This window comes from Natrix helvetica, assembly GCF_964273705.1.
Source record: "Natrix helvetica genome assembly, chromosome: 5".
NCBI lineage: Eukaryota > Metazoa > Chordata > Lepidosauria > Squamata > Natricidae > Natrix > Natrix helvetica.
Genome location: NC_138551.1, coordinates 6796027 through 6815826, shown reverse-complemented (window position 1 = coordinate 6815826; position 19800 = coordinate 6796027). Strand labels below are relative to the sequence as shown.

Sequence of the window (19800 nt, the reverse complement as noted above, 5' to 3'; positions counted from 1 at the left end):
AAAAAAGAATACAATTTACTCCGCAAATGTTTTTATTGGGTATAACTAAGGATTTTACTAAAGGGGAAACAAAACTGGTTTTGTATATGGTTACAGCAGCTAGGTTGTTGATTGCGCAACATTGGAAAAAAGATTTTTTACCGACAATTGATCAATGGATTCAGAAAGTGGCGGGGTTCGCCGAAATGGCAAAAATTTCAGCTTTTTTTAAAAGGTCAGAAGCAGGAGAATTATACACAGGAATGGGTAAAATGGATTGATTATATACAGAAGAAATATCAGACTAGGAAGTACTATGTAGCCTTTAGGTAAGAATGTTTAGATTGGGTTCTTGACAGATGACCAGAGTAAGTAATATATGGGATACTTGGAATTGTTAGAGTGGTGTATAGCGGAAGTCAGGGGGGTGGGTTTGATTGGGAGGTGGGGGAGGGTTAGGGTGGAGGGTGGGGAAATATATATGCATAATAAATTTAGAAGATGCTACTTTAAGGGAAACCTATATTATGATTTATATATGTTTAATTAATTTAGATGATGGGGCTATTGGGCTATTGTTACTTTAAAAGAATCTTATACTATGATTGTTGGGAGGCGAGGGGGCACAATATTTGAATGAAAAATCTATTTCAAGACGGGAGGGGAGGGGGTACAGTATTTGTATGTGATTTACATTATATGGCGGGAGGGTAAAAAGGAGGAAAATTTGTTTGTATAAAACTTTTTCAATAAAAAAAAAAGACTGGCAAGGACAGTCACCTTCCTTCTGTAAGTAGCTCTTTTATTGATTTGTGTACTTATTTTAATCTTATTTAAGTAGTAAGTACACAAAATAATAAATTTCCTTTGTTATATCTTTTTGTAGATCATCAATTGGGGCAAAGAATTCAGTGATATCATCTTGGCCACCTGGTTCACATGGCTGCCAAGCCACTCCCATCCGGTCACATGACTGTCAAGCCACTCCCACCCAGTCACATGGCCAGCAAGCCACTCCCACAAAGCAGGCCAAACCTACAGAAGAGGTTCCAAAAAAATTTGGAACCCACCACTGATCTGGAGGTGGTTGTATCCTTTTGTCTGGTGCTTTTTGCTCTTCTGGCTGTTTTACATATTCATCGACGAGAATGAATAGCAAGACATTTTTTGATTAACTCTTTGATTACCACTGGTATTTTGTCAACAAGTTATTATATTAATCCAAAGAATAAGGTTCCCTCTGACCCTGCATCACTCAAATAATAGAGATTTCTTTAAGAAAACGAGGACTATATAACCCAAAATATACTTAATATAATACTATGCCAGCATCATTTGAAAATCATGATGAAATCACGGTGTTTCATACATCCATGAAATATACAGAAAAATCTTGTTCGGCCACAAGATATTATTTAGTCCAAGATAATGTCTCATAATTACCCTTGCAAGCCCAGCATCAGGACGTTATCATGATTTAAAAAAAAACTCCCTCAACTTTACTGACCAATGAGGGAATGTCTTCATGAAGGCCTCATACTGGTGAGAACCGTCTCTGCTGCTGTGCAGTCTTTTGCAACCAAAGCAAGTGTAACTACTATACTAATAAGGAAGGGCTGTTGTAACAGATTCCTCAGCAGCTGTTCTCGATAGAAAGGTGTCCTGAATCCAAGCAGTAAATTATAGGTAGAGAGCTGTGGGTGTTTAGAAATACCTATTTAAACATTATGCCACCAATCCAGCTGCCTAACCCATGCCCACATCTGGAAATGAGCTAAAGCTCTACTAGGAATAATTGCCCAACTCTGAAGCATCATTAAACCCAATAGACGTCAGGTGGTTGAGTAGCACCTAACCACCCTTTGTAATATTGTGCTTTGCCTTATGACCCTGTACTTTTATTGTTATTTTTATTCCTTATCACCAAACTACTGATTGCCTTGATATGTCTCACTGGGTGCCAGGCCCATGCCTGCAGGATACGAATGTCCCCAATTCTCCCCTTGAATCACCCTCTTGCTTCTTATTAATTTAATCATTTACTTCATGTCTTGAGAAATCTTTTTGGGAGGAGTTTGACTTGGTTGTCATCGAGGATTTGGACAGATTGCGTGGACGACTGCGACCTACCACGTTTACTGGACCCGTGTCCCTCCTGGCTTGTGCTGGCATCCTGGGAGGTTACACGCGACTGGCTCCTGGGCCTAGTGAACGCTTCGTTGGGTGAGGGGTCTCTTCCGGCCGCCTTGAAAGAGGCGGTGGTGAGACCTTTGCTCAAGAAGCCTTCCCTGGACCCCACGGAGCTGGCCAATTATCGTCCTGTCTCCAACCTTCCCTTTTTGGCGAAGGTTGTAGAGAGTGTGGTGGCTTCTCAGTTCCCACGACATCTGGAGGAGAATGATTATCTAGATCCGCGCCAGTCTGGCTTTCGCCCTGGGCACAGCACAGAGACGGCCTTGGTCGTGTTGGTAGATGATCTCTGGAGGGCCAGAGATAGGGGTTGTTCCTCTATCCTGGTCCTATTAGACCTCTCGGCGGCTTTTGATACCATCGACCATGGTATCCTGTTGCACCGACTGGAGGGGTTGGGGGTCCGGGGCACCGTTTTGCGGTGGTTCGGCTCCTACCTCTCTGGCCGGATGCAACGTGTGTTGGCAGGGAAGCAGAGGTCGACCCTAAGCCCCCTTACTTGTGGGGTGCCACAGGGGTCGGTCCTCTCGCCACTCCTGTTCAACACATACATGAAGCCGCTGGGTGAGATCATCCGTGGTTTCAGGGTGGGATATCATCTGTATGCTGATGATACTCAGCTGTACATTTCCACCCCGAACCACCCCAACGAGGCCGTCGAAGTCATGTCCCGGTGTGTGGAAGCCGTACGGGTCTGGATGGATGACAACCGACTCAAGCTCAACCCTTCCAAGACGGAGTGGCTGTGGGTTCCGGCCCCCCGGTTCAACCAGTTAATTCCATCTCTGGCCATTGGGGGCATTCAACTCGCCCCCGTGGAGCGGGCACGCAATTTGGGAGTCCTCCTGGATGCCAGGCTGTCCATGGATGACCATGTGACAGCCGTGGCCAGGGGGGCGTTCCACCAGGTTCGCCTGGTGCGCCAATTGCGCCCCCTATTGGACCGGGACGCCCTACGCACAGTCACCCATGCACTGGTGATGTCTCGCCTGGACTACTGTAACGTTCTCTACATGGGGCTTCCCTTGAAATGCACTCGGAGACTGCAGTTGGTCCAGAATGCGGCCGCGCGGGTGATTATGGGGAGTACTAAGTACTCCCATGTGACACCTCTCCTGCGCGAGCTGCACTGGCTTCCTGTGGTCTATCGGGTGCGTTTCAAGGTTTTGATTACGATCTTTAAAGCGCTCCATGGCTCAGGACCTAGTTACCTGCGGGATCGTATTCTGCCCCATACATCCCTACGACCCAGACAGTGTCATGGGGCGGCGCCCAGGAGCAGAGCCTTCTCTGTGGCGGGCCCAGCCCTGTGGAATGACCTCCCCCCGGATATTAGGACCACTACTGACTTCCGCTCCTTCCGTGTAAAGCTCAAGACCCACCTATTCCAAATAGCTGGCCTGGCTCAATCATAACTTCATAACGCTCCTGATGGGTTTTTTAATTCAGTAATTTTATTTAATGGGATTTTAAATTGTGTTTTTTAATTGTCTTTCACTTATGAGTCTACCTCCTCCATGCACATGTATATGTCTTTGTTCTTTATGTATGTATGTTTGTCTTTATTTGTATTTTATCTGTTTTGATTGTACGCTGCCCCGAGTCCTTCGGGAGAGGGTTGCGGCTAATCAAATAAAATAATAATAATAATAATAATAATAATAATAATAATAATAATAATAATAATAATAATAATAATAATAATAATAATAATAATAATAATAATAATAATTATTATTATTATTATTATTATTATTATTATTATTATTATTATTATTATTATTATTATTATTATTATTATTATTATTTAGAAATTGTCTCATTCACCAAAGTGATTGTAGGTGGTATACAATACATGACTTTGTTTCCCTAACTGCTTTTACTCTCACACTCCCTCCATGCCCTTGATTTTTTTTAAAAAGCCCTCTCTTCCTCTGCTATTTAAGTGGCACATGGTCAGAAGTAAGGAGAATGAATGTGGTAATCTCTTGTTGACCAAATTCCATCGCTAATTACACAGATCATCAAAAGGCACGTTGCTATTATTTTCCAATCAAGGAAGTACAGAACCCAGGAAGAAAAGCAAAACGTGTTAGATAAAAGGAAACAATCACCTCAGGATCAACTTGGAAGCATCAGAGAGAAAGTTCTAGAAGGACAATGATGACAATAGGAATAATTTTGTTTGTTTTGCTGCTTGCTCTGCTGATTCTCTTCTTCCTGAGACAATTTTGGACCCAAAGACATTTGCCTCCCGGTCCTTTGGCTCTACCTCTCTTTGGGACCATGTTGGCAAACGGGATTGGGCTTCAAGAAGATGCTTTGCTTCAGGTATTTCATTCTAAATAATCAACCATAATTTTAATTATTTTCTTTGCACCATAATTATGGATTTTATTAACCTAATTTATATTATCCTAAGGCAATATTCTTGCATGATGGGGAACTTAATGAAGTGATAGTGATGATACTTGACTTTTTTCCTCATCATGCCAGAATATTAAAGTGGAGACCTGCTTTCCATCGTTTCACAGGGCAGGAGGTGAATTTTTGGCAGGCAGATTCTGGTTCAATCTTACCAATAAAACATTGATTATGTAACCAATTTCGCTAGAAAGAGAATATATATATTCATAGATTTTCACGGGTGTGGGTATGCTGGTCTTGTTGTATTCGGGTCTTTTCCCATGTAAGATTTTTAAGAATCTTACATGGGAAGGACAAGACTAGTATATGTGTGTGTGTGTGTGTGTGTGTGTGTGTTGTATTTGTGCTGATAAATAAATAAAGGGAGACTAATATAGATCTATTTCAAGCTATTTAGCTCTCATCAACTAGCCATACCCTTACTGGGATTTGAACCTGGGCTTCACATCCCAGTAAGGGTATGGCTAGCTGATGAGAGCTAAATAGCTTGAAATACATCTATACTAGTCTCCCTTTATTTATTTATCAGCACAAATACAACACAAATATAACAAAGGCAACATTAAAAATATTGTTTTCTGCCTGGATGGTCTCCTGGAGTGAGCCGAAAGACAGACAAAGGGAAACAGTCTGTTCCCTCCCATATTTGGGCGTACCAGGGGTTGTGACACAATACATACATACATACATACTTACATACATATATTCATTCTGTACTATTATAGTTTTTATGTTGTACATTGTTCAGATTATTTGGTTGAGACGAGTGTGATTGTATTTCAGCAAATACAACCAATTATATGAGCCATAGGTGAAATGGTGTGTGTGAAAGTCTTTGGAAGACGGGGCAAAGAAATGCTGCCTAGGGAATGGACAGAGAAGAGAGAATATGACCCAGATCTAGACAGCAGCAGGACAAGAGACTCAGAGGTTACCCATCCTAGTTTCTCAGACTGTAAAAGAGCCAGGGGGAGACCTATTCTTTCAGACTTCTATTCTAAGATTCTATTAACATAGCTTTACAAGAAAATAGAATTAAATTATTTGGTCATGTTCCCTGTCTGGACTACCTGGTAACACTAACATTATAGGTCTAGTCTTATAAATTCCATTCTTATAATTTAATATTTTTTAATTTATTCTTTTATCAAATGTATACATTGCCCATTTTATCTAAGTGACTCCGTGCGGTCTACGAATAAAAGCCGTAGAGCCATATAAAAGAGACGTAGATAAAAACAAATTAAAAACAAGAATAAAACCACCCAAACTGTAGTATTCAAAAGATGGGACTTATGAATAAGCTCTTTCAAACAACCACCAGTTCACATTTCTGTCAGACACAGGAGGAGTCGGCATAAGAAGACCATCTTTCATCTAAGGCAAGGGGAAACAGAGCCAAGAGATAGGAGATGGCAGGTTTCAGGCAGAAACATAGAGAAAGAAACATCCCAGGAGAATTTTTAAAAGTAGATAGAGAAGGGCTTGGCAGGAATCTGAGAGAGGGAGGGAAGGAGGGAGGGAGGGAGGGGGGAGGGAGGGAGGGAGGGAGGGAGGGAGAGAGAGAGAGAGAGAGAGAGAGAGAGAGAGAGAGAATGAATTCTGAAGTGCAGAGAATTGCATAATTCAGGGTTTAGGAAAACTGTTGGTAGCATCTCAGTTGCACCTACCCAGTTTTGTTTGATTTGAATATTTCTCATCTTTGATTCAATGACAGCATGTAAAACGATATGGAAATATATATTCCATGTGGCTCGGACCTTACCTTGTGGTAGTGCTGTCTGGATTCAAAGCTGTAAAAGAAGAAATGACCAGGTTCTCCGAAGAATTCTCTGATCGGCCAGAGGATCCTTTCCTGAGTGCTTTAGGAAAAGGAAAGGGTAGGTGCAAATTCTAAGGAATTATATCTCAAAAACCATCACACAACTATAATTCGTGATGACATTATTCATAACAGAGGGGGAAAAGAGTAAGACATAATAAACAAAATGATTTAAAGGCATAAACATTGCTTAATCCACCTTCTGATGATCTCACCAACTTCTTCCAATACAAGTTTCTCCATCTTTCACTTCCTTTTGAGGTCTCCCCTCTTCCTTCATTTGTTTTGCACACTTGATTTTCACTGATTCTCTCTATATGACCAATCCACCTAAAGGCATTAATTCTGTATTGACCATTCAAATATACGATCAATCTACCCTCACTGATCACTTATCCCAGGGGTGGGTTCCTGTACCGGTTGGCACCTGTTCGCTTCGCGCCCAATGTGCATTGCTTGCACATGTGCAGTTGACTGAAAATTGTTCTGCGCATGCACAGAAACATGCCGGCAATGGCAGAAGAGACCAGGGAACTGGTTCAGGGGCATGGCCAGCCTGCGTCGCTGCAGGTTCTGTGACCCAGTCCAGATCACCACTATCAGTTCAGCAAAGCGGGCCGAACTGGGAGCAACCCATCTCTGACCTATCCATTCTGAAAATTACCTCCATTTGTTTTACAAATTCACAATATGTGTATGCCTTGAAATAATCCCACATAACTAAACATTCAAGAAAATATTTTAAGGGGGAAACATCATCTCTGATTTCATTTGGTTTATGAAAAGTAAATCCGTGAAATGAAGGACTAGGGGAGACATGATGGCAATGTTCCAATATCTCAGGGACTGCCACAAAGAAGAGGGAGTCAAGCTATTCTCCAAGGCACCTGAAGGCAGGACAAGAAGCAATGGGTGGAAACTAATCAAGGAGAGAAGCAGCTTAAATCTAAGGATAAGTTTCCTGATAATTAGAACAATTAACAACTGTAGAACATCTTGCCTCCAGAGTTTGTGAATTCTCCAACGCTGCAAGCTGTTAAGATGATGTTGGATAACCATTTGTCTGAAGTGATGTAGGGTTCCCTGCCTAAACAGGGGGTTGGACTAGAAGACCTCCAAGGTCCCTTCCAACTCCGTTATTCTAGTCTATTCTAATAAAGTTATTATTGACTAGAGAAAATAACCATTGCTTGTGACTAGATATTTCCACCTGAAATCCAGAGAGAGGTTTGGCAACAACTAGAGCTAAGCATATTTTAACATGAATATTATCAGGAATAACCTCACTGTCTGCTGATGCCCACAGGAATTATTCTCTCCAATGGCCACACCTGGAAACAGCAGCGACACATTGGCCTCACTTCTCTGCGGAAGCTAGGCCTGGGAAAGAAAAGCATTGAGCATCAAATAGAAGACGTGGCTCAGACACTGGTAGACGTCTTTAGAGAAACAAAAGGTAAGTCATTTGGGGTAATGACAATGCATCAAGTCCCCTATCTGCAGAAATCATTTCCATTCTGAGCAGTGCTGGGATTCAATTTTTTTTACTACTGGTTCTGTGGCCGTGGTTTGGTGGGAATGACATGGCTTGGTGGGCGTGGCTTGGTGGGCGTGGCAGGGGAAGAATACTATAAAATCTCCATTCCCTCCCCACTCCAGGGGAAGGATACTGCAAAATCCCCATTTCCTCCCAATCAGCTGGGACTTGGGAGGCAGAGAATAGATGGGGACGGGGCCAGTCAGAGGTAATATTTACTGGTTGTCTGAACTACTCAAAATTTCCTCTACCAGTTCTCCCGAACTGGTCAGAACCTGCTGACCATCACCTCTGATTCTGAGCATTTAAAAAAAACCCTGTGTATTCGAATTGATTTTTCTATTTTTCAAACAATTAGTTCCAAATTCTTTTCCTTCATCCCCTTAGAAGTCCTGTTCCCTAAACATTCAGTATAAAATATTTTCATTTGCAGGAGAGCCTTTTGACCCTTCGTTTCCTGTACTAAACACAGTTTCTAACGTCATATGCGCTTTGAGTTTCGGATGCCAGTTTGCTCCTGATGATGAAAACTTCCAGAAGTTAATTCAATCCCTTGGTATTGTTGTGCAATTCACTAGTGGCATTTTTCATGTGGTGAGTCATTTCTCTACAAGAGAGACAAAACTCCCCCCCAAACCTATATTTCCATCAGTATTTTCATGGTCATGTAAGACTTGGAGGAAGCCTTGCAAATCATCAAATGTACTCTTCTCCCCAGTATATATATATGCCAGTGATGTGCAGTCAGGGAAGGCAGGGGAGGCAGAGCCTCACCGCTCTCATCATGAAAATAAAAAAAATTACTCCGGGAAGCCGTAAAAGTGGCTGGGAGAGGCCTGCGGCTTGGTTTAGCCTCCCTGGACATCTCAGCAGCAGCCCCAAGTGTGCCGATCTCGCCATTTTTTGCATCGGGCGAGCTCGGGGTCCTTGCACGGGAATTGGGACCACGTGTGTAGGCGGCTCCTCAATGCCAGCCTCAGATCAGCGCAGCCGTGGTCCCCTTCATGTTGGCTTAGGAAGGAGGGGAATGGGACCACGTGTGCAGGGGAAGGGGATCGTGGCTGTGCTAATCTGAGGCTGTGCGCTGCTGAGGAGCCGCCTGCACACGTGGTCCCATTCCCCTTACAAGGATCCCGGGTTCGCCCGATGCAAAAAATGCCTAGGTAACATCATCAGTGCTAGAAGGGGGGGGAAGGAGGAGAAAGGAGAAGTTTCTCTTCTCAGAAATGTCTTTTCAGTGGAGCTGCGGCAGCCTATTTGTCCCTTTCTGACATTTCTGAGAAGAGAAACTTCTCCATTTGGGCTGAGCCCGTGCGATCGGAGCAACCACGCGGTTTGATGACGTCACCAGCCTCACCAGTCATAAACCTCACCGCACGTCACTGGTATATGCCCTCAAGAAAGTCTTGAGGACTTTTAAAATTTGACACTACTGTGTATTGTTTACCATGTTTTAATCTGTTTACAATATTTTTTTTTGTTCGATTAGATTACTTCTGTTCTATCAGCTGCTGAGAGTCTTCTGTAATTGTGGTGGGAAATAAATAACTTTTCCTCTTCTTTTTCTGGTAGGTGTATGATTTGTTCACCCCATTTATGAACTACCTCCCAGGACCTCACAAGAAAGCCTTTGCTGCTACAGCCTGGATCCTTTCCTTTGCAAAGCAAGAAATACAGAAACACAAGGAATCCGGCTCACTCCATGAGCCACAAGATTTCATTGATTACTATCTTCTTGAGATGGAGAAGGTATGGGTTTATTGTAGTTCAATACATGGGCAAGGAAACAAAAGAGCTACCGTATTTTTCGGAGTATAGGCCGCTACAAAGTATAAGTCGCACCTAGCTTTTGGGAGGAAAACAAGGGGAAAAAATCTGCTTCTGCCTCCCGGCAATTTGCCTCCTTGCAACAAACAGCAAACAGTACAGACAATATACACTGTTTGTATACAGTGTTACATTTCAGACCGTATTTGTACAAATGCTGTTAAAATTGATGTGCTTTTTGGAACTATAGTTATTCTCTGCTGTCTAAAAGAAGATACAATAGCACTGGGCCTCTTCAGATGAAGCATTTATTTTAAAAAGCTTCTTCATTTTGTTAAGCTGTCTAGAACAATAATACAGCATTCTTAAAAAATAAGTCTAATAATTTGAACATTCTATAGGCATTTATAGTTATTGACTTACCTTTTGGCAGCAAACAGAAAACTGTCTAATTAGCACAAGAAAACAAATCTGCTTCCGCCTCCTGGCAATTTGCCTCGTGGAGCAAACAGCAAGTTTCACTTTCAGTTTAAGAGCACCTCCCAATCGTCAGCTGTTTCAGGCTGCAGGGATTGCTATAGCCTATTGCAGCCTTTGCAAGCCCCATTTTACCTGTTTTCTGCAAAATTGCTGGGAGGCAGAGGCCAAAGGGAGGGTGAACGGTGGGTTGGTGGGGCTACATTCAGTGTATAAGCCCACCCAAATTTTCACTCTCTTTTAGGGGGCGACAGTGCGTCTTATGCTCTGAAAAATACACTACTTGTTACTGTGTATTAATGATTCACCTGTGGAGGTGGTTAGCAGCATCGGGTTTCTGGGTGTGCAACTAACAAGAAGCTAGCTTGGTTGCTCAACAGTGAGACACTGATGAAGGAGGCACAGGTTCACCTCCATTTTCTGTGTTGCATGAGAAAAGTACATGTTCTATCTCCTGCCCTCACCACTTTCTATAGAGGGATGATCGAGAGCATCCTATGCATATTGTGTTACTCTCTGGTCTGGAAGCATTACTGCTTTGGACAGGAAGGCTGTGCAGAGAGTGGTGAGGATGGCAGAAAAGACAGTTGGTGGTTCACTTCCTTCTATCCAGAACAGGCCATATAAGCGATGCTTGAGTAGGGTCCGCCGTACAGTGTTATCTGGGATGCTACACATCCTTTTTGTGACTTCTTTTCCTTGTTACCTTCAGGGGTGGGGTGGGGGGGTTGTAGTATCCAAAGCAGAATATCTAGATTCAGTGACAGTTTTGTACCATATAATATCAATCTCGTTTCCTCTTCCTCTTTCCGCTATGTATTCAAAATGGACAGTGATTAATATCTGTTTGTATATACCATATTTTTCGGAGTAGAAGACACTCCAGAGTATAAGACGCACTTTAGATTTTGGGGAGGAAAACAAGAAAAAAATTCTGTCTCTGCCTACTAGCATCCTTTGCTATTCATCCGGCTAGTGTCCTTGCAACAAATAGCGAACAGCCAGGTCAGCTTTAGCACATTATTGCAGCTTGATTCAGCATGAGCGGCTGATTGGCAAGTGGATCAGCCTTCTGGAATGCTGTTCCAGGCTGCAGGGATTGCCACAGATCATCGCCGCCTCCATGTCTCGTGTTTTTAGCCTCCATGCCTCACATTTTTGGCCTCTGAATGCTCCATTTCAGACCCATTCAAGGCTATGGGGATCACCATAGCACATTGCTGCCGATCGCTGCCTCCGTGCATCATGTTTTTGGCCTCTGCACATTGCGTTTTTGGGCGGTTTCAAATGGCGATGTGACGGCAGCACTAGTGTCAGTTACGCATGCAAACATTTACTGACGTAACCAACTAAAAACTGAAACGATACTCATCGAAGTTCTTCCAAAGCCAAACCTCTCTTAAATCTGGCTTACTTTAACACAGAGTCTTACTAAGTATAAATCTACCACTATAATTATTACCCTCCTACATTGGTTTTCCTATACAACTACCAAGAACATATTTATTCTCATGATTTGCGACACAGAAGCAAAAATAACCAAAGAAAAGCTGCGTAGAATTCATCATAAATTACATATGTAGTGGTTTGATAGGAATTAATTGGATATGAATGGTAAATGGTGACTATGAAAGGAAGATTAGAAATTTTGTTATGACATAAAAGCTAATAATAAAAAATTAAATTAAATCTAGTTAAACTTTGAGTATTAGGTCAAAAAAATGTTATGATAATGGACATAGTCAAATAAATGATTGATAATGATAATGATAATAACGTATACATATGTATTGGCTTAATAAAAGGAAGTTGGATATAAATTGTAAACAGTGATTTGGAAAGGAGGACTAGAAACTTGGTTACTAAATATTATTGATTTTTATTTAGAATAGGTCATAAGGATTTAATGTTATTGGATGATATTGGAAATAGCTAACGAAATGCCATTATGTGGTTATGTTTTAAACTTTGGAATATTCTATGCAAAAGGACGTTAAAACAATTATAGTCAAATGAAAATTGAGGTATGATGATAGTAATATCTATAAATATATTTGATTTAAAATATAAGATTTGATATGAATTATAGGTGATGACTGTGGAAGAGATGCACAAAAGCTTGTCGTAAACCAATGGACACACTTTCTATAGTATGTAAAGAAAGTTTGAGTTTGAGTTTGTGTTTTATTGGATTTATATGCCGCCCTTCTCCCAAAGGACTCAGGGCGGCATACAACATTAAAAAACACACATCACGAAAGTTAAAAGGAAATTAGATACATATCCAAAAAACAAACCCAATTAATAGGACAATAACATTTTAAAAAATGAGATAAAATTAAAATTAACAGGCGAGGCCGACTTGCTGGAAAAGCCAACTTTTTAGGGCGCGTCGGAAGGACCGGAGGTCAGAGATTATGCGAAGTTGCGGGGCAGCTCATTCCAGAGGGGAATCCAGAGGATTCTTTGTGTTGTGTTTTTGTGTGTTTATGCAAAAAAAAAAAAAAAAATCAAAACAAAGAAAGAATTCATCATAAATTTCACTTTCACATTTTAAACGTCAGAGCAAGAATGACCCCGACTCCACCTACGATGAAGAAAACTTGGCTCAGTGTATTTATGATTTTTTTGGTGCTGGAACAGATACAACATTTGTTTCTATGAAGTGGGCACTGATCCTCTTGTCAAGTCATCCTGACATCCAAGGTGAGAGAAATCTGGGCAGTGGGAGCAAGAGCCACCCGCAGGAACTAAAACCCACAGGGATTGTTATGTATTGAATATATATTGTGTTAAGCCCTGCTGAAGGGAAACTAACCTTTAGATGACCCTAACTGTTAACCTTTACTGTTTTGGAGGGAAACGCAGAACATTCACACTTGGGCGGGCTTTTTCAAGTATTACGATTGGTTAAGACCCTGTGGCAGTGGTGAAATTCAAACTTCTTTACTACCGGTTCTATGGGGGTGATGTGGTGGGCTGGGTGTGGCTTGTTGGATGTGGCAGTGGGTGTGGCTTGGTGGGCGTGGCTTGGTGGGAGTGGCGGGGGAAGGATACTGCAAAATCCCCATTCCCTCCCCACTCCAGGGGAAGGATTCTGTAAAATCCCCATTCCCTCCCCACTCCAGGGGAAGGATACTGTAAAATTCCCATTCCCTCCCCACTCCAGGGGAAGGATACTGCAAAATCCCCATTCCCTCCCCAATCTGATGCCAGCCAGAGGTAGCATTTGCCAGTTCTACAAAGCACTAAAAATTTCCGCTACCAGTTCTCCAGAACCTGCTGGATTTGACCCCTGCCCTGTGGGCCCCAGGGTATAAATTACAAGGATTTGCCTGCAGTTCCTCAGTTCCAGTTTTGCATCAATAAATGTTGTATCTCTGCTGGTTGGTTCTTGCCTACTGAAACCCACTACACAATAGGAGTCATTTAAAATTATTTGAAATATCAATGGTTATTGAAAAATAAATTGAATCTGTTCTTCATAATAATTTCCTAGGTGAATTTTTGAATGTATAATCACAAACATGAGTTTAGAAGGATTAGTGGAAATCAAGGATATACATATGGAGAGCCTTCTTTGATGTCCTCAGTAAAGTTCTGAGTGGTGAACCAAAAAGTAGAAATTAGTACAGATCTGAAACCTCTAACACACTTTAAATGTAAAAATCCACCAGGATTTTCAGGCTTAGTACTTCTTCTCAGGACTTGTTCTTGAATGTAGAAAGCCAATTGACACAAGAGGGCTGGAGCAAAAAATTGGTTGCTTGAAAAAATATTTTCAAGACAGTTGTTAATTTTTTTTTTAACTGAATCAGATTTCCAAACTGGTTGTGACTGAATTCGGACAACTGAATCTACTAAAGGAGATTCAATGGAATCTTTGAAGTAAATCAACCATTTGCATCGATTTGGACCAGTTCTAATCATTGCTAAGAAAATGCATTTTTAATCCGTCTTCATGACACTCAAAAGGAGAATGGGATTACATTTATAGGCCTCAAAGGCTATTCTACAGTACTACTGAGGATTAATATTAGAAAATAAATAAGTGAATCACGATATTGTAAATGAAGCCTCTATCTCCATCATTTTTTTTCCTAGAGAAAGTCAAGAAGGAGATTGAAGATGTGTTTGGCTTCTCACGGTCAATTTCCTATCAGGATCGGAAGAATCTTCCCTACACCAATGCCGTGATTCATGAAATGCAGCGTTTTAAGTACGCCTTGCTATTTGGGATTTCCAGACAAAGTAAAAAGGACGTGAAGATGAGGGGATACCACATTCCAAAGGTGAGAAATGTGGCGAGGGTGCATGCCAGTACTCCAACATAGAAGGAAAAGCAGAATAAAGGAAATCCTCAACTTATAGTCGCTTAACAACTGTTCAAAGTTACAACAGACCACTGGTGGGATTCAGCCAATTCGGGCCAGTTTGGACGAACTGGTTGTTAAATTGCTGGCTGGCCCCGCCCCATCCTGCCCCACCCCTTCCAGGAATCCCCCATCCCCCTCTGTCGCCCGTTTTTGCTCCCAGGGGGGTGTAGGAGGCCGAGTGCTGCCTGTCACACCCCCTGGCCACACCCACCATGGCCACGCCCACCCACCCAATCATTAGGGCAGAGAACTAATCATTAAATTATTTGACTCCCACCACTGCAACATACCCCCCTCCCAAAGCTACTTATGACCCAGTGTCAAAGTCACAGTCACTACAGCAGCCCCACAGGCATTTGTCCTTATGAGCAACCTCAGAGACACTGAAATACACCTGTCTATTCCCACCACCACCACCATCCTGCCCTGCCAGTACCGACAAATACTGGGCCTATTTTACCCCCCCCCCACTGAATTCCGCATACTCCTCACCACTTACGTTTTACCATACACCTCCTTCTGGAAGCTCCACAGATCATGCTAAGGAAGAGAGCACGCTTCTCTTTCCCGTAAGAGAAATATGGGTCCATAAAGGTCAAACTTGGAGCAAATGTTTCATCCATATTCTTGGAACTTCTCTGCTGTTTCCCTTATGGAACCGCTCTGTTTAACCTTTTTTTTTTTTACAGGGGACCTTTATTATCCCCGACCTGCGCTCTGTTCTTCTAGATCCTGAACAATGGGAGAAACCTAAGGAATTCAACCCAAATCACTTTTTAGACAAGGAGGGGAAGTTCGTTGAACGGAAAGAGTTCCTAGCATTCGGAACAGGTAAATCCAAGATAACGAACAGGTTCCCAACACCATCGTCACCCCTGAGATCCTCTGGGATCATCATGGTCTGAATAAAAAAAAACCAGCGTTCCTAACTCCTTCCAGTTTCAAAACGAAGAGTCCGAAATTCGCCTTAGGGAATTTGTGACGTATGAAGAAATACTCGTTTTATTTCTTTATTGTAAACCATTTTTATTATTTTTACAAACTACTCGAATGGCGAATATATCCAATACCCTCCTCCTCCTATTGTCCCCATAACAACAATCTTGTAAGGTGAGCTGGACTGCGAGATAGGGACTGACCTCAGAACACCCAGCTGGCTTTCAGGGCTAAGGTGTGACTAGAACTCAAAGCCTCCCAGTTTCTAACCTGGTGCCTTAACCGCTAGACCAAAATGGCTTTCATACCCAGTAGAGCTTTGTAAGGAATGTACAAGATGGGTCCCCAAAATGCAATGTGCATGCTCCCCTGTGCATGCCCCTGTGACCACCACTGTTAGATATTTATATAAACTGCTGTAGTCTTCACTCAGGTCCGCTGTTTAGGCAGGAACAAAGGGTTACTCTGATTGGTTGAGAGGTCTGCCAGCTCCCTATAAAAGGAGAGCTGCCAGACCCCACAGTTGCTGGATTGTAGATACTTGATTTGAATAAAGAGCTGTTGTTACCTTCGACTGGAGTCTGTCCTCTCATTGCCCTGATCTAACACTGGCGACGAAGATGGGATTGAGAGGCAAATAGGACGAAGAACGAACAACCAGACAATCCAGCAAGTAATCCAGCCCGGGGAATCGGCGCGAACTCCGGCAGCCATTTCAGAGCGGCAAATTCAAACCGCAGGACAACATGGCGATGCACGCTCCTCCAACCCCATACGAACCAGTGGCCGAACATTGGGAATCTTACATGCTGAGGTTCGAGTGCTTCCTCGAGGCAAATGACCTCATGGGAGTACCGGACTCCCGGAAAAAGAACATGTTCCTGGGATACTGCGGCTGGGAGTTTTTCGAAATGGCCAGGGACTTATCGGAACCAACCCCGATCCAGACAGTAACATGGACGGCATTACAACAGACGCTGCAAACGCACTACGCACCCAAGCCTTCCCGCCATGTCCGCTGACATGAATTCTACATGCGGAATCAGAAGGCATATGAAACCATCAACCAATACGTCGCAGCTCTCGAAAGGCGGCCACGTATTGCGATTTCCGAAATCTGGACGAACACATCCTGGATCATCTTATTTGCGGAGTGCGGGACATTCCTCTGCAGAAACATCTGTTGGCAGAATCCAACCTAACTCTGCACATCACACTCGACGAGGCCAGAGCATCGGAATCAGCCGACAGATCCACTGAAACGTTACAGCGCCAGCACAACGCACCCCAATCCGGTACTTGTCAGGCCCGCGTTCACCACGAGGCCACCGATCAAGAGACCGAGGATAGCGAGTGTGAAGACAGCCACCGCATGCATAGCAGCCGCACAAAACCGGCGTGAAAATTCGACTCCCATTTGCCGCCCTGTGCAAGCTGCGGAGGGAACCACCCCCGGTCTACCTGTAGATTCCGGGACGCTACCTGCCAGCGCTGCGACAAAATGGGGCACATCGCAAAAGTGTGCCGGAGCGAAGTCCCTGCCACAACGCGGCAGCCTCCATCTTACCGCCAACAGAAGCCCACCCCAGGGGCTTGGCGGAAAAACAAAGGGCACCCAGAAAGAGAACCAAGGGAGACAGCCCAGAGAGAGTACAACCAGAGAGAGTACGCCCAGAGAGAACCACTGAGAACTATCTCACAACGATAGGGCAAGTCCGCACCAAGCGGCCCAAAAAGCTGAAACTCACTGTCCTCCTTGAGGCCGCTCCATGCAAGCTAGAAGTCGTCACAGGATCGTCATTGATCATCATCTCCTGGTCAACCATGAAAAAGGCTATTCCTAGTCTCAAAAAGCGCCAGCTACGTACACCAGACATCTTGCTACGCGACTACCAGGGAAACAGGGTCCCCATCATGGGTCAAGGCACCTTCCAGGTCCAGTTCAAAAACATCACAGCCCAGCTGCCCGTGACCGTGGCAAGTGCACCGCTGCAAAGCCTCCTGGGACTGGACTGGTTTGAAGCCCTGGGTCTGGAAGTCACAGGCATCAATGCCGTCGAGAACAGCAGCGCCAAGGCGATATTTAAGGAGTTCGAGGATGTCTTCAGCTCCGGCCTCGGTAAGTATGTGGGGACACCAATATCGTTTAATTTGGACCCCAACGCCGCGCCAATCAGACTTAAACCCAGGAGAGTGCCTTTTGCCCTCTGCCCTAAAATTGATAGGGAAATCGACAAGCTGGTCAGCCAAGGAATCCTAGAACCTGTCGACCATGCTCGCTGGGAAACCCCAATAGTGACCCCGGTCAAGCCGGATGGGTCAGTCCGCATCTGCGCAGACTGTAAATGTACAATTAATGTCGTGCTGCAAGAAAGCGCGTACCCTGTGCCCATAGTAAAACACCTACTACATTCGCTAGGGCCAGGAAATTTTTTTGCAAAGTTAGATATGGCACAGGCATACCAGCAGTTGCCTGTAGATGGCACCACGGCGGAGGCCCAGACCATCGTGATGCATAGGGGTGCATTCAAATGCAACCGCCTACAATTTGGAGTGAGTATTGCCCCTGGTCTGTTCCAGAGCGTCATGGAACAGCTTTTGCAGGGGATACCAGGAGTCGTACCCTATTTCGATGACATCTTAGTATCGGCTGCAAATGAGGCGCAACTTTTAAAACATGTTAGGGCCGTTTTGACCAGAATTCGAGAAAAGGGTCTCCATCTGAAAAAGGAAAAATGTCAAATTAATGTGCCCAGAGTAGAATTCCTGGGATACATGATCGACGGTTCTGGAATCCACCCGACTTCCAAAAAGGTAAAAGCAATCCAGGATGCCCCCACACCGCGAAATCAGACTGAGTTGCAGGCTTTCCTCGGACTCCTTAACTTCTACAGCATCTTTCTCAGACAGAAGGCTACCATTGCTGAACCTTTGCACCGACTTCTAGCAAAGAACGCTAAATGGACCTGGGGACATTCCGAGGCCGCCGCCTTTGCCGGTGTCAAGGGCCTACTCACGACCGACTCTCTACTGGTCCAGTACAGCCAAACCCTACCACTGGTTTTAACGTGTGATGCTTCACCCTTACGCGTCGGTGCAGTCCTCAGCCACAGAATGCCAAATGGCACCAAAGCTCCCATCGCCTTCTACTTGCGAACCTTGTCTTCCGCGGAACGGAACTATAGCCAACTGTACAGAGAAGCATTGGCTGCTGTAGCGGGAGTCAAGCGGTTCCATGAGTACCTCTACAGCTGCGATTTCGAACTTGTGACAGACCACAAGCCGTTACTGGGACTGCTGGATGGAAACAGACCCACACCAGTATCCCTTTCCCCACGTATGACCAGGTGGACTGTTTTCCTGGCTGCTTACACATATCAACTGGTACATCGACCGGGTTCCACACTCGGGCACGCGGACGCGTTGAGCCGTTGCCCATTGCATCCCCTGTGCATGCCCCTGTGACCACCACTGTTAGATATTTATATAAACTGCTGTAGTCTTCACTCAGGTCCGCCGTTTAGGCAGGAACAAAGGGTTACTCTGATTGGTTGAGAGGTCTGCCAGCTCCCTATAAAAGGAGAGCTGCCAGACCCCACAGTTGCTGGATTGTAGATACTTGATTTGAATAAAGAGCTGTTGTTACCTTCGACTGGAGTCTGTCCTCTCATTGGTGTGGCCGGGGGCCCTGATCTAACAACCACGATGTGCGTGTGATGTCAAGCTGGCCACGCCCGCCGCCCCCGGCCACACCTGTCATCTCCCCCCGAGGTCAAACACAACCCTGATGTGGCCCTCAATGAAATCAAGTTTGACACCCCCATCTAGTAAGCACATCTTGAGTTAAATCCTGCCGAGGGGATTCCCTTGCTTATGGGGTATACTCTGGAGAACAGATTATCTTCCCCTTTATGCATGCTTTGTTTCATCTACAGGTCTACGTATATGTTTGGGAGAGCAGCTGGCAAGAATTGAGATCTTCATCCTTCTGACCAGCCTCTTGAGGGCCTTCAGCTTCCAGTTGCCTGAAGGAGTAAAGGGATTCAACGAAAAACCTGTTGTAAAAATAACATTGCCTCCACAGCCTTACAAGATATGTGCTATTCCCCACAAATCTTAAACTTATAAAAACACCACACAAAGGATTAAACTAACTGCAGTACACGTTTAATGGCTAAATGCTTCCTATATGCCTATTCTCTTAATTGGAGCTTCCACCTCCATTTACTCTACACGTCTTCAACCTACCGTATTTTTCGGAGTATCAGATGCACCTTTTTTCCTCAAAA

The 19800-nt window shown here is 44.0% G+C and overlaps 1 protein-coding gene and 1 pseudogene across 2 annotated transcripts in view; one reads left to right on the top strand and one right to left on the bottom strand.

Moving 5' to 3' along the window:
* Window positions 1-19800, bottom strand: part of LOC309393802 (cytochrome P450 2J5-like) — a 45867-nt pseudogene that overhangs the window by 8513 nt on the left and 17554 nt on the right. The gene's annotated exons all lie outside the window — the stretch shown is intronic.
* Window positions 4330-19661, top strand: LOC309393650 (cytochrome P450 2J5-like; the record flags this gene model as incomplete). Its single annotated transcript, XM_081956100.1, has 9 exons — window positions 4330-4500; window positions 6314-6476; window positions 7725-7874; window positions 8389-8549; window positions 9528-9704; window positions 12764-12905; window positions 14304-14491; window positions 15265-15406; window positions 19447-19661. The coding sequence occupies 9 exons, from the start codon at window positions 4330-4332 to the stop codon at window positions 19629-19631; spliced, it is 1479 nt and encodes a 492-aa protein (XP_081812226.1). The 3' UTR covers window positions 19632-19661.